The following is a 14,509-nucleotide window of genomic DNA, read 5'->3' on the forward strand; positions in this document are numbered from 1 at the left end:
CCTTAAAAGTACTTAAGTCTAATAAGCCAGATAAAACCCACAAAATTCGTAAAACAAAGGAGAGTATAATTGCTGTAAGAAAGGTACAGATCAAATGTTGGTGTGAATGGGAGGGAAGTAAGGTTATTTATCTCCTGCATGACAGAGAGGGAGATGGCATTTTTTCAGTCTTTAAAGAAAAGTATCATTTGGATAGTCAAAGGTAGAAGGTAATTCCATATAGTAAGAACCCTCAGCCAAGTAAAAAAGACTTCAGATGAGAACAGGTTGGCTAGTGTATTGACTTTGTGAAATGAAATAATGAGAAATAGAATTATAAATGTACCAAGAACCAAATGTGAAAGGTTTTGAATGTCATATTAAATCATATTCTGTTAGATTATTAGAGCGCTCTTGATTTTTTTCCAACATGTTAAAATCAGAATTTGTTTTAATTAAAGTGTAGTAGATTGGAGGATAGAGTTTTTTTTAGTGACTATAGCAATAGTCTAGGGCCACAGTTTTAAAAGATGCTTTTGTGCTTGGCGTCATGAAAATCAAGATATGTGGGGAAAAAACCTTTCAGTGGTAGAATGGACAGATTTGGCAGCAAGTGGATATGAGGATTGAGAGAGAAATGGGGAACTGGAAATTTCACTTCAAAAGAAAAATGGCTAGTAGCCAAGTTAAGAGGTAGCTTAAGATTTTAAATGTTTTTAAACTCTTTGATCAGCATTGATGGATTTTTTTTTTTAATACAAGGCAAATGTTAATTTTTAATACTTTTCAAATTTAGTTTAGACCTAGAGAAACTAATTGTATAACTTTAAATGTGTATAATTTTTATATCCTATTATTTGGATGATGGTAAAGGTCACAGAAGAAGTACGTAAGAATATTGAAGTTCGTTTAAAAGAGTCAGCTGAGTTTCAGACACAGTTGGAAAAGAAGTTGATGGAAGTAGAGAAGGAAAAACAGGAACTTCAGGATGATAAGAGAAAAGCCATAGAGAGCATGGAACAACAGGTAAATTGGTTTATTAACCTTATCAGTCTTCTATGTGTGTAAGGATTTGAATAGCTCATTAATATCTCAGCAGATACTGATTGAACACAAATTTAACAATAGTTTCATGTGTTACTCTGCTCTTTAGGTCTGTAGATGTTTTCTTTTGAGGATTTTAGACTACTTTATGGTAGTAGTTATAAGTGCTGCTTTTTAGAAGCCTCTGCCTGAGCATTGACTGGTATTATAGTGAATATAATAGACCTTCAGAGTGTGTGCAGATAACATCAAGTTATCTTTTAAATTTAGTAAGAAGTCCCTTTGGGCTAGTTGGATATTTAAAATCTGCCTTTACTATAAAATTAGTTTGCAGTTAACTCTGGTTTTAATGTTGTTCTTCTGGTTTAGTTATCTGAGTTAAAGAAAACACTCAACAGCGTTCAGAACGAAGTACAAGAAGCTCTTCAGAGAGCAAGCACAGCTTTGAGTAATGAACAGCAAGCCAGACGTGACTGTCAGGAACAGGTAAGTGTTGATCTTGTAGCCAGTTATTGAGAAATGAGATTTGATCCTAGGGAACAGTTCTTGGAGTATATTAATACATTTGGGGGATGGGTGAACCTTACAGAAATGCAAAGTTATTTACACTGTTGTGGAACTTGGACTAAGATCAGCTGAAAAGTGTATGTGAAGGCTAAAAGTAAATAGTGCGATAACCATTTACAAATCAATCTTCACAAATGGGGAAAAAATATAAAAATACGAGTGAGAATAAAACTGAAATAGAATGGGAAAGGAATACAAGTAAGGAGATTAATAATGTTCTCATTTTTAAGTTGGGTGATATATGAATAACCATTTCGTGACAATTTTTTTTTTTTTTGGTGCAAAATGGTCACATTTATTGCTTACTTGTACATAGTACGTGTATGTACGAAGATTACTTTAAAAATTGAATACAGGGGAAGATACTTCAAAGTAATTAGACAAAAATGAATTATCCTTGGCTTATTGCCAAATACAATATTGGGAATTAAAATGAATATATCCATAACGCAATATTAAAATAAATTATTATCATTTCCTTTTGTTGACTTTAAGTTTGTATGCATGTGTACACATGTATTTTTACATACCTGAGTTATACTTAGCCTTTATTTCATCCTCCAAATTGCTACATAGTCTTCATAAGTTTCATTTTGAATAGTTCTTTAATATTTCTTCTTTGTTTTGGGATTGGGGGTTGTTGTTTTTCTCCAATTTTTTTTAAAATTCGTTAGTTAACGTACAATGTAATACTATTTTCAGGTGTAGAATTTAGTGGTTTATCACTTACATACAACACCCAGTGCTCTTCACAAGTGCCCTCCTTCATCCCCATCACTTATTTAACCTATCCCCCCACCAAACTTCCCTCCAGTAACCCTCAGTTTGTTCTCTATAGTTAAGAGTCTGTTACTTGGTTTGCCTCTCTTTTGCCCCATGTTCATTTGTTTTTTTCCTTAAATTCCACGCATGAGTGAGATCATATGGTATTTGTCTTTCTCCAACTTGTTTTGTTTAGCACAATACTTTGTAGCTCCATCCACGTCATTGCAAATAGTGAGATCTCATTCTTTTTTATGGCTGAGTAATATTCCATTGTATATATACACCACACCTTCTTTATCCCTTCATCAGTCAGTGGACATTTGGGCTTTTTCCATAATTTGGGTATGATTGATAATGTTGCTATAAACATTGGGGTTGTGCAAGTGTCCCTTCGAATCAGTATTTTTTTATCCTTTGGAAAATTCCTAGTAGTACAGTTGCTGGATCATAGGGTAGTTCTATTTTTAGCCTTTTTTTTTTTTTTTAAAGATTTTATTTACTTATTTGACAGAGAGAGAGAGAGACAGCAAGAGAGGGAACACAAGCAAGGGGAGTGGGAGAAGGAGAAGCAGGCTTCCCGCTGAGCAGGGAGCCCGATGCAGGGCTCGATCCCAGGACCCTGGGATCATGACCTGAGCCAAAGGCAGACGCTTAACGACTGAGCCACCCAGGCGCCCCTCTATTTTTAACTTTTTGAGGAACCTCCATACTGTTTTCCAGAGTAGGTGCACCAGCTTGCATTGCCACCAACAGTGTAAGAGGGTTCCCCTTTCTCCATATCCTTGCCAACATCTATTGTTTCGTGTATTGTTCATTTTAGCCATTCTGACAAGCGTGAGGTGATATCTTCGTTGTAATTTTGATTTGTATTTCCCTGATGATTAGTGAGGTTGAGAATCTTCTCATGTGTCTGTTAGCCATCTGTATGTCTTGGAAAAACATCTGTTATGTCTTAAGCCCATTTTTAACTGGATTAATTGGTTTTTGGGTGTTGAATTTGGTATGTTCTTTACATATTTTAGATACTAATCTTTATCAGATATGTCATTTGCAAATATCTTCTCCCATTCCGTAGGTTGCCTTGTAGTTCTGTTGTTTGTTTTGCTGTGCAGAAGCTTTTTATTTTGAAAAAGTCACAAAAGTTTATTTTTGCTTTTGTTTCTGTTGTCTCCGGAGACGTATCTAGTCAGAAGTTGCTATAGCCAATGTCAGAGAGGTTACTGCCTATGTTCTCCTTGAGGATTTTGATGGCTCCTGTCTCACATTTAGGTCTTTAAACCATTTTGAGTTTATTTTTGTGTATGGTGTAAGAAAGTGATCCAGTTGCATTCTTCTGCATGTGTGGCTGTCCAATTTTCCCAACATCATTTGTTGAAGAGACTTTTCCCATAAGATATTCTTTCCTGCTTTGTTGAAGATTAATTGACCATATAGTAGTTGTGGGTTCACTCCTGGGTTCTCTGTTCTGTTCCATTGATCTATTTGTCTGTTTTTGTGCCAGTATCATACTATCTTGGTGACTACAACTTGTAATATAACTTGGAATCTGGAATTGTGATGCATCCAGCTTTGCTTTTCTTTTTCAAGATTGCTTTGGCTATTCGGGATCTTTTGTGGTTCCATACAAATTCTAGGGTTGGTTGTTCTAGCTCTCTGAAAAATGGTTCTAGCTCTCTGAAAAATAGGGATTGCATTAAATGTATACATTGCTTTGGGTAGGATAGACATTTTAACAGTATTTGTTCTTCTAATCCATGAGCATCTTCCTATTTTTTTGTGTCATCTTTAATTTCTTTCATCAGTATTGTATAGTTTTTAGAGTACAGATCTTTTACCTCTTTGGTTAGGTTTATTCCTAGGTGTCTTACGGTTTTTGGTGCAATTGTAAATGAGATTGATTCCTTGATTTCTCTTTCTGTTGCTTCATTATTGGTATATAGAAATGCAACAGATTTCTGTACATTGATTTTGTGTCCTGTGACTTTACTGAATTCATGTATCAGTTCTAGCAATTTTTTGATGGAGTCTTTTGGGTTTTCTGTAAGTATCATGTCATCTGCAAATAGTTGAAATTTTGACTCCTTCCTTGCTTCTTTGGATGCCTTTCTTTTTGTTGTTTGATTGCTGAGGCTAGGACTTCCAGTACTGTGTTAAATAACAGTGGTGAGAGTGGACATCCTTGTCTTGTTCCTGACCATAGAGGAAAAGCTGTCAGTTTTTCCCTATTGAGGATGATATTAGCTGTTGGTTTTTCATATATGGTCTTTTATTATATTGAGGTATGTTCCCTCCATCCTTACTTTGTTGAGGGTTTTTATGAATGGATGTCGTACTTTATCAAATGTTTTTTCCACATCTATTGAGAGGTTCATACGGTTCTTATCCTTTCTTTTATTAATGTGTTGTATCATGTTGATTGATTTGCAAAATTGAACCACCACTGCTGCCCAGGAATAAATCCCACTTGATCGTGGTGAATGGTTCTTTTTTTTTTTTTTAAGTTTTATTTTATTATGTTATGTTCCTCACCGTACATTACATCATTAATTTTTGATGTAGTGTTCCATGATTCATTGTTTGCGTATAACACCCAGTGCTCCATTCAGTATGTGCCCTCTTTAATACCCATCACCAGGCTAACCCATCCCCCCACCCCCCTCCCCTCTAGAACCCTCAGTTTGTTTCTCAGAGTCCATAGTCTCTCATGGTTCATCTCCCCATACGATTTCCCCCCCTTCAGTTTTCCCTTCCTACTATCTTCTTCTTTTTTCTTTTTTTTTTTTTTTTACATATAATATATGTACTATTTGTTTCAGAGGTGCAGGTCTGTGATTCAACAGTCTTACACAATTCACAGCATTCACCATAGCACATACCCTCCCCGATGTCTATCACCCAGCCACCCCGTCCCTCCCACCCCCCACCACTCCAGCAACCCTTAGTTAGTTTCCTGAGATTAAGAGTGAATAACTCTTTTAATGTACTGTTGGATTCAATTTGCTAAGATTTTGTTGAGAATTTTTGCATCCATGTTCATCAGGGTGTTGGCCTATAATTCTCCTTTTTAGTGGGGTCTTTGGTTTTGGAATGAGGGTAATGCTGGCCTCATAGAATGAATTTGGATGTTTTCCTTCCATTTCTATTTTTTTTGGAATAGTTTGAGAAGAATAGATACTCACTCTTCTTTAAATGTGTGGTAGAATTCCCCTGGAAGCCATCTGGCCCTGGACTTTTGTTTGTTCAGAGATTTTTGATTACTCATTCAATTTCTTTGGTGGTTATGGGTCTGTTCAACTCTTCTGTTTCTTCCTGTTTTCAGTTTTGGTAGTTTATGTGTCTCTAGGAATGCATCCATTTCTTCCACATTGCCCAGTTTGTTGGCATATAATTTTTCATAATATTCTCTTACAGTTATTTGTATTTCTGTGGTGTTGGTTGTGATCTCTCCTCTCACATTCGTGATTTTATTTATTTGGGTCCTTTCTCTTTTCTTTCTGATAAATCTGGGTAGGGGTTTATTAATTTTATTAATTTTTTTAAAGAACCAGTTCTTGCTTCCATTGATCTGTTCTACTGGTTTTTTTGGTTTCTATGTGATTTATTTCTGCTCTAATCTTTATTTCCCTTCTTCTGCTGGCTTTAGGCTGCATTTGTTGTTCTTTTTCTAGCTTCTTTAGGTATAAGGTTAGATTGCATATTTGAGATTTTTCTTGCTTCTTGAGGTAGGCCTATATTGCTATATACTTCCCTCTTAGGACCGCTTTTGCTGCCTCCCAGAGATTTTGGACCATCGTATTTTCATTTTCACTTGTTTCCCTGTATTTCTAAATTTCTTTAATTTCCTGGTTGACCCGTTCATTCTTTAGTAGTATGCTCTTTAACCTCTGTGTATTTGTGGTCTTTCCACATTTTTTCTGGTTTCAAGTTTCATGGTGTTGTGGTTGGAAAATATGCATGGTATATGATTTCAGTCTATTTGTACTTGTCTAGGCCTGACTTGTGACCTAGCATGTGATCTGTTCTGTAGAATGTCCCATGTGCACTCAAAAAGAATGTGTATTCTGCTGCTTTAGGATGAAGTGTTCCGAATATATCTGTTAAGTCATCTGGTCCAGTGTTTCATTCGAAGCCATTGTTTCCTTATTGATTTTCTGCTTCGATGATCTGTCCATTGATGTAAGTGGGGTGTTAAAGTTCCCTACTATTATTGCATTATCATCAATGCGTTCCTTTATGTTTGTTATTAATTGTTTTATATATTTGGGTGCTCCCATGTTGGGGGCATAAATATTTACAATTGTTAGATTTTCTTGTTGGATAGTCCCCTTTATTATGATACAGTGCCCATCTTTATCTCTTGTTATAGTCTTTGGTTTAACATCTATTTTGTCTGATACAAGTATTGCTACTTCGGTTTTCTTTTGACTTCCATGTGCATAATAAATGTTTCTCCATCCCCTCCCTTTAATCTGCAGGTGTCTTTAGATCTAAAATGGGTCTCTTGTGGGGCGCCTGGGTGGCTCAGTTGGTTGAGCGGCTGCCTTCGGCTCAGGTCATGATCCTGGAGTCCCTGGATCGAGTCCCGCATCGGGCTCCCTGCTCGGCTGGGAGTTTGCTTCTCCCTCTGACCCTCCCCCCTCTCATGTACTCGCTCTCTCTCATTCTCTCTCTCTCAAATAAATAAATAAAATCTTTAAAAAATAAATAAATAAATAAATAAATAAATAAATAAAATGGGTCTCTTGTAAGCAGCATATATTTCATTAAATAGATACAGCATAACTTGTAATTGTTCTCCTATTTTGGTACATTTAGGTTGTCTTTTGTTATTATAAATAATATAACGTGCATCTTTTCAGAAAATACTGGCTAGCCTAATGAGTTCTTAATCTTGTATCAATGGGGGAATAATTTCTTACAGGCTAAAATAGCTGTGGAAGCTCAGAATAAGTATGAGAGAGAATTGATGCTACATGCTGCTGATGTTGAAGCTCTACAAGCTGCCAAGGAACAGGTTTCCAAAATGGCATCAGTCCGTCAGCATTTGGAAGAAACAACCCAGAAAGCAGAATCACAGTTATTGGAATGTAAAGCATCTTGGGAGGAAAGAGAGAGAATGTTAAAGGTATTATTGTACATCATGATAGAATGTTCTAGAGAATTTAAAGGTTTGGGGTTTTTAAATGTACACTGGAAAGTCTGCTATTATGATAGACTGTTGTTTATAGGATGAAGTTTCCAAGTGTATGTCTCGCTGTGAAGATCTAGAGAAACAAAACAGATTACTTCATGATCAGATTGAAAAATTAAGTGACAAGGTTGTTGCCTCTGTAAAGGAAGGTGCACAAGGTCCCTTGAATGTATCTCTCAGTGAGGAAGGAAAATCTCAAGAACAAATTTTAGAAATTCTCAGGTAAATCTAATAATATTCTTAATGCTTCATTTCTGTGGTATACCAACAACTGTGTAATACAACTATAAACGCGTAAATTAGGGAAGTGGGGGTTGTGTGCTGTTTACTTATAAAGCTCATTCCATCCCTTAGTGGTCACTTTTGACATTTAGACATATGCCAAGTTAAAGAAATGACTAAATTGAATCTGATGGTAAGAACTTGAGTGGATTCTTTGAAAAACTAAATGCCTTTTGATTATTTTAAAGATGCACATTTTTAAAGCCACTGTTTATAATCTTTAAAATCCTCATTATTTATTAATTAAAAGATATAAAAGTTATTAGTGGTTTTTGTCATCTTAAAAATTATCCAAGTTTTGAAATGCTATGTTGGCATTTTTTTTATTCAAATAAAATCTTACATATTCTTGTAGATTTATACGACGAGAAAAAGAAATTGCTGAAACCAGGTTTGAGGTGGCTCAGGTTGAGAGTCTGCGTTATCGACAAAGAGTTGAACTTTTAGAAAGAGAGCTGCAGGAACTGCAGGATAGTCTAAATGCTGAAAGAGAGAAAGTCCAGGTATGTATCCTAAGCTTTAAGAAAGAAGTTGTTAAAAGAGAGCTCATTTTTGTTTCTTAGGACATAAAGTTTAATTTGAAATAAGCATTTTTCCCAAACTCATAAACTATTAAAACATTATTAGAGCAGTGATACAGCATAATAGTAAAAGATTAATGGTAATCAGACTGCCTGGTTTTAAATTCCAGCTTCATACCATTAGATGTGTGTCTTGGGTATATTAATTTCCCTGCCCTTAAATTTCCTCATCTGTAATATTGGGATGATAATAATAAGGGTTAAGTGAGTTAAAGTGCATGAAGCATTTAGAAACTGGTGCATAGTGAGTACTTAATAAATTTCAGTTATCTTTTTATTATAGTTGTCACATATACGTTTGAGTAGTTATTCTTGGATATAGTTATAGATAGAAACTGCTACAGAATACTTCTTCCTTAGCAAGGGGGTAAAAAATAGTCAAAACTATCAACCAGAAAAGGAAAAGAAGATGCTCTAATGAATGGATGGTCACAGCACAAGCTCAACTCCTTAACCCATACACCACCCAAAAGCTTATAATTGCAATGCCTTCATTCTGAGGCTATGCAGTAATATAACTTAACATCTGGAAGGAAGGAAATTAAGACCTTGAGTCATGTATTGTCTTTTAACTGATAGGTAGTTGGAATGGCTGCTAGAGAAAAACCATTGAAACCCAGGGGAAAGTGAGTAGATTTATGGGATTTCTGTTTTCATACAGAAATGAAAAGTTTCAGAATTACATCTTGAGAAAATAATCCAATTCAAACATCTCATCATGGAAATAAACAGACCCTCCAATTCTGTACCATTAACATTTGGAGGAAAAAGCAGAATCAGCGTTTTTAAAAAGATTGCATATTCTCTCAATGTTCCTTCAGGCAAATAATACTTTATAGAAAATGCCCAACCGACAAAGTCAGTTGGGAAAACCAACTCCTACCTAAAATCAGAAGAGGAAAAAGTAACACACATTATATAAAAAGTAATACCCAAGCAAGAGGTGCCTGGGTGGTTCAGTCAGTTAAGTGACCAACTCTTGATTTCAGCTCAGGTCATGATTTCAGGGTCCTGGGATTGAGCCCCATGTCAGGCTCAGTGGGGAGTCCGCTTCTCTCTCTCCCTCCCTCTCTTGCCCCTCCCACCACTTTCAGAAATCTTTGAAAAAAAAATAATACCTAAGCATGAACAGTGTAGGTTGGCAATGCTGAGCCATAACTTTTTCTTTAACACATACTTTTTTTTTTATTACATTAAAAGTAGGCAGTAGTCTGTCAATAAAAAGGCTGCTTATGCAATTCTGTTATGTTCAACTTTACTTACAGGATGTTAAATCCTTAGAACTAAGGTTTCCCCCCCAGAAAAAGATTAATGGAAACATCGATTGCTTTTCAGACTTGATAGTTGCTGCTTTAAAAGGTGGTCTTAATAAACATTAAATTAAAAAGAAAAAAAAAACACCTTAGAATACAGTGAATCGCTTTTATTTCAGTATGCATCCTCATCTCGGCATTTACTTGTCCTGAACAGAAAAATGGAAAAAAGCAGCAATTTGCCAGAAAATCAGGCCCATCAATTTTAGGGATGTGCTGTAATCACTGAGTTCTTTCTTAATCCCTGCTGAGGACCATTAGAAGCAGCAGCACCAAAACCAAAGTATGCATCGAACTCAAGGTTCTTTTTGTTCTAGTTGTCAGATTCCAAACTAGATTCAAATGGATTACAAGGATGACCAAATGAAAACTCTGACTCTGTTAAAAACTTCAATTTTTAAAAGCAAAAGCAATTACAGGAAAAGAAAACGGTTCATTCAGAGGGCACATGTGTGCTCACAGGTTTCTTCTGTGGCCTTTCTCCAAGTTTAACCACCAAGAACTTTGAGAGCTGGCAGGTCTGAGTACCCCTGGTGACAGTTCTTTTCACTTTATCAAAACTTGAGCTAAAGAACCGCATCAGCTGACGATGACAGCAGAGGGCGGCAGGGCTGAGGACCCAGTATTCATTCCCAGGCTGGTGGAGAGGGAGTAAATGTGGTTCCAAAACTAAACAAGGGAAGTCAGAGACTTTCCAACCTTACCTGATGGCTTCTGGCCAAAGCAAGGAAGTGTCCTGGAAAGTGTTGAGTAGTGACGGCGCACAAAGGCACTTGAGGAGGAGGAAGGAGAAAGCAACACCCCTCGATCAAGGTGGGGGAGAAGATACAGGCAAAGCCCTGAATTCCTCACCAAAGGCTCATTTCAGAGGGGTTTACAATCTGTGCTTTGGCCAAGGGTGGTAGTGGAAAGTGAAGAAAGGACAATGGCTTTGTGGGGAGGGCATTATTTAAGACCTAAAGAAAGAAATCACGCACACACACCCAGCAGTAGTCCCACAGTCTGTGACCTGAAACCTTCACACCTACCCTAGCAAGCCACCCTAAGCTGGAAGGCTGTTCTAGGGAGGGAGAGAGGCAGGGAAGCAAGGGAAGGAAGAGGGGACAAGGCAGAGACCCTAGGCCGCATAATCAGCAGCCAGGTGATTGTGCGATGTGTCTTTTCCACAGTTGAGTTAGATGTGCCCCACTGGTTATGATGGGACTCAATTTAAATATACTTTCCTGATCCCAGAAATTCGGCTTTGTGGGCAGTGGTTACACTTGACAGGATGATTTGTTACAGCATAGCATATATTTCAAATGGACAAAAAATTAGTATCATTTACAGTATTTTAAGTTAAATTGCCTTTGAATTGGAACTTCCTTTCTAGTACTTTGAGGTCTACAAGACGTATCTAGAAAATTTACTATTATGGAAAATGAAGACTGCTTCAGTCGAATGGTGAGGAGGGCCTGTGGTTTCTCTTTTTGATTCATTGCTGTAACTTTGTCCTTTGGCCTGAGCCATAGCTTTAAAAATGGTGAGGGAATAAAGTAATGTGTAAACGATGGATAATTACACCCAGTGAGAACAGAAAAGAAGTTCCTCACAATTGAACAAATATTCAGTAAAATTGCTCACAACCGAAGTGATGAAACAACTGAATGAATGAAGAATTCCTGAACAAGGGGGAGGGGACTGAGGACAAAAATCACATCATTTTAAAACTATTAATAAATTCAGTATACCAAGAAAAAGAATAGATAAAGTTTAATAGAGATCTGGATTAATGTTTTTACCCAGTGTTAGTACTGATTATTTATTGGTGGGATTTGTAGTATCTTTTCACTTTCATCTCTGTAATTTCTTGGATTTGTTTAAACTCTTTGTAGTTAGCTTGCATCATAGAAAAAGAAACATGTAACACTTCCAAAAATTTCCATTTTAAAAGCTGACATTCAAATCTTTTTTACTTTTTGTAAGGAAGATTAGGACTGGTAGGAAAAGACAGGTCTTCACCTAATGTTGGATGTTGGTGTACACATGTGTTTGAAATCTTTAGGTAACTGCAAAAACAATGGCCCAGCATGAAGAACTGATGAAGAAAACTGAAACAATGAATGTAGTGATGGAGACCAATAAGATGCTAAGAGAAGAGAAAGAAAGGCTGGAACAGGATCTACAGCAGATGCAAGCAAAGGTTTGGAACTTAACTAATCAAGAATAGAGTCATTTTTAATAATAATAGAGTTTTTACATCAGATGTTAAAAAAATACTGACACTATTTTCAGGTAAGGAAACTGGAGTTAGATATTTTACCCTTACAAGAAGCAAATGCTGAGCTGAGTGAGAAAAGCGGTATGTTGCAAGCAGAGAAGAAGTTACTAGAAGAAGATGTCAAACGTTGGAAAGCACGGAACCAGGTAAATGCAATTAAACATGGAAACGTTGATTATTAAATAATAGGGCAACATTTAAGAAGATAAAAATAGTTGATTTTTTTTTAAGAAATGGCTAACTTCCTTAAATTCCAAATTTGTGCTTTTCCTTTATTTCTAAAATATTTTTGTGCATAATAAAGTGGATTTGTCTAGTCTGTTGAAGCACTTTAAAAAGACTTGTTCACTGGAAACTTTGGGGAGACAAAACCATTTAACATGGTTAGAAACTCCAGCTCTAGATTGAAACAAAAGCTTGGAAATCTGCCTTGCCAGATATTAGTTATGTGATTTGAGAGAGCTCCTTAATCTTTCTGAACCTATTTTTCTCATTTGTAAAAATGAAGACATAATGCCACTTTTCATTTTACAAAAAATTTAATAAATGTAAAGCAGTCACCTGGCACCTAGGAAATGGTCTAGAATGGTAACTGTTATTATCTGTATAGGATTGTTGAATTTTAGAGCCCATTTATTCCTATTTTTGTCACATAAGCAATCTGAAAAATCAAGAAAGGAGGGTGATCTTCCCAAATCTAGATATATTTCTTAAAATTTGCTGCTCTCTTTCCTGGCTAATGGAACTCAGTTACATTTAGGATTATCTTCATATTTTTGTTTCGATTGTAATGATTTATAGACATTTTTTTCCTTATAAATGTCACTTTAGTGAAAGTAGATATTTAATATTAAAAGGTTATAATTTCTTTGGATTCTTTTATTTGGCTCCTTTGTAACTATTTTGAAATACTTGTTTGCAGTTGTGGAAAAATACTGCATAATGACATTTACTTTATTTCCCTTTTCCATTTTGGCTAGGCTTTTTAGCTAAACAAACCAAAGCTTTAATCTTATTTTGTAGTTTGGTGCTTGATCACCATGTATATAAGACATTTTATGTAAACATAATTAGATAATGGTGTTGTTTTATTAGCATATTAGTTTTATAGCACATTAGTTTCATAAAACTTATAAAACCATATTATGCATTTTTGCTACTCTAGCATCTAGTAAGTCAACAGAAAGATCCAGATACAGAAGAGTATCGGAAGCTCCTTTCTGAAAAGGAAGTTCATACTAAGCGAATTCAACAGTTGACTGAAGAAATTGGGAGGCTTAAAGCTGAAATTGCAAGGTAAATGGAAAGAAGCCTTAAATTGTATATTAGTATATGAATTCTTAAGCAAGTTTATTTCTACTCTTAATATATTGACTCTCCAAGGAGTGCTTCCTGAGTTTAGAAAGAATGAAACATGCTGGAGCCCTTACATGTGGCTTTCCCAATTTAATTTTATGCCTTTATATATGATTATTACTTTTTAAAAATCTATACCTTTGGTTTTAAACTGTTTCTTTTTTTTTTTTTTTTAAGATTTTATTTATTTATTAGAGAGAGAGAGAGCACATGAGAGGGGGGAGGGTCAGAGGGAGAAGCAGACTCCCCACTGAGCAGGGAGCCCGATGCGGGACTTGATCCCAGGACTCCAGGATCAAGACCTGAGCCGAAGGCAGTCGCTTAACCAACTGAGCCACCCAGGCGCCCTGGTTTTAAACTGTTTCTAAGTCAAAATAACTTTTGCAAGTAGGTTTCTCTTCTTTTGGTTGATGTATATTTATGAGTATTTTGAAAGTGTGTAATAACAGAAGTTTTTAAATTAGAAATTTTTTTAAATGGGGGCGTCTGGGTGGGCTGGCCTGGGCTCAGTCAGGTAACCGTCTGCCTTTGGCTCAGGTCATGATCTCGGGGTCCTGGGATCAAGGCCCTCATCAGGCTCCCTACTCACCTACTCAGCTGGGAGTCTGCTTCCCCTCTGCCCCTCCTCCCTGCTCTCTCTCTCAAATAAATAAATATAATCTTTAAAAAAAAAAAAAAGGAATTTCTTTAAATGAACTTATAGTGAACTATTAATTACCCTTTGAGAGTTAAGAAATTTAGGGGTGCCTGGATGGCTCAGTTGGTTAAACATCTGACTCTTGATTTCAGCTCAGGTCGTGATCTCGGGGTCATGGTCCCAGGGTCATGAGATTGAACCCTGCATCAGGCTCCACACTCAGCCAGGAGTCTGCTTGCTTTAAAAAATAAAGTTAAGACATTTAATATTAAAATAAATGTTTCTGATTTACCTTCTTAAAGTTTTTATGTCATTTGTTTATGTCCGTCCCTACTTCTATAAAGCTTGACAGCTTACAGATTTTTTCTCATCTATATTCTCTTTTTTTTTATAACAGTCTGGCATTTTGAGTAGGAGAGATTAATACCTAATTTCAAAGATGAGGAAACTAAGATTCAGAAAGGTACCCAGGGGCACAGTTAGTAGATGTTAAACCCATACTCTTAATTCAGGTCATCTGACCTCAAATTCAGT

At 36.1% G+C, this 14,509-nt stretch overlaps 1 protein-coding gene across 5 annotated transcripts in view; it reads left to right on the top strand.

Moving 5' to 3' along the window:
- The window catches only part of TPR (translocated promoter region, nuclear basket protein), a 67,782-nt gene that overhangs the window by 22,790 nt on the left and 30,483 nt on the right, over nt 1-14,509 (top strand). For all 5 annotated transcript variants that reach the window (XR_013449857.1, XM_078078037.1, XM_078078039.1 and 2 more), the window contains exons 24-31: nt 853-1,005; nt 1,393-1,509; nt 7,277-7,480; nt 7,584-7,768; nt 8,184-8,331; nt 11,767-11,904; nt 11,997-12,128; nt 13,148-13,278. Coding sequence is in view for 4 of the 5 variants with exons in the window: in XM_078078037.1 (XP_077934163.1) it covers nt 853-1,005; nt 1,393-1,509; nt 7,277-7,480; nt 7,584-7,768; nt 8,184-8,331; nt 11,767-11,904; nt 11,997-12,128; nt 13,148-13,278 (1,208 nt within the window). In the remaining variant the exon portion in view is untranslated. The remainder of the gene's footprint in view (nt 1-852; nt 1,006-1,392; nt 1,510-7,276; nt 7,481-7,583; nt 7,769-8,183; nt 8,332-11,766; nt 11,905-11,996; nt 12,129-13,147; nt 13,279-14,509) is intronic.

The sequence above is a fragment of the Halichoerus grypus genome, chromosome 7, assembly GCF_964656455.1.
Source record: "Halichoerus grypus chromosome 7, mHalGry1.hap1.1, whole genome shotgun sequence".
Classification (NCBI taxonomy): domain Eukaryota; kingdom Metazoa; phylum Chordata; class Mammalia; order Carnivora; family Phocidae; genus Halichoerus; species Halichoerus grypus.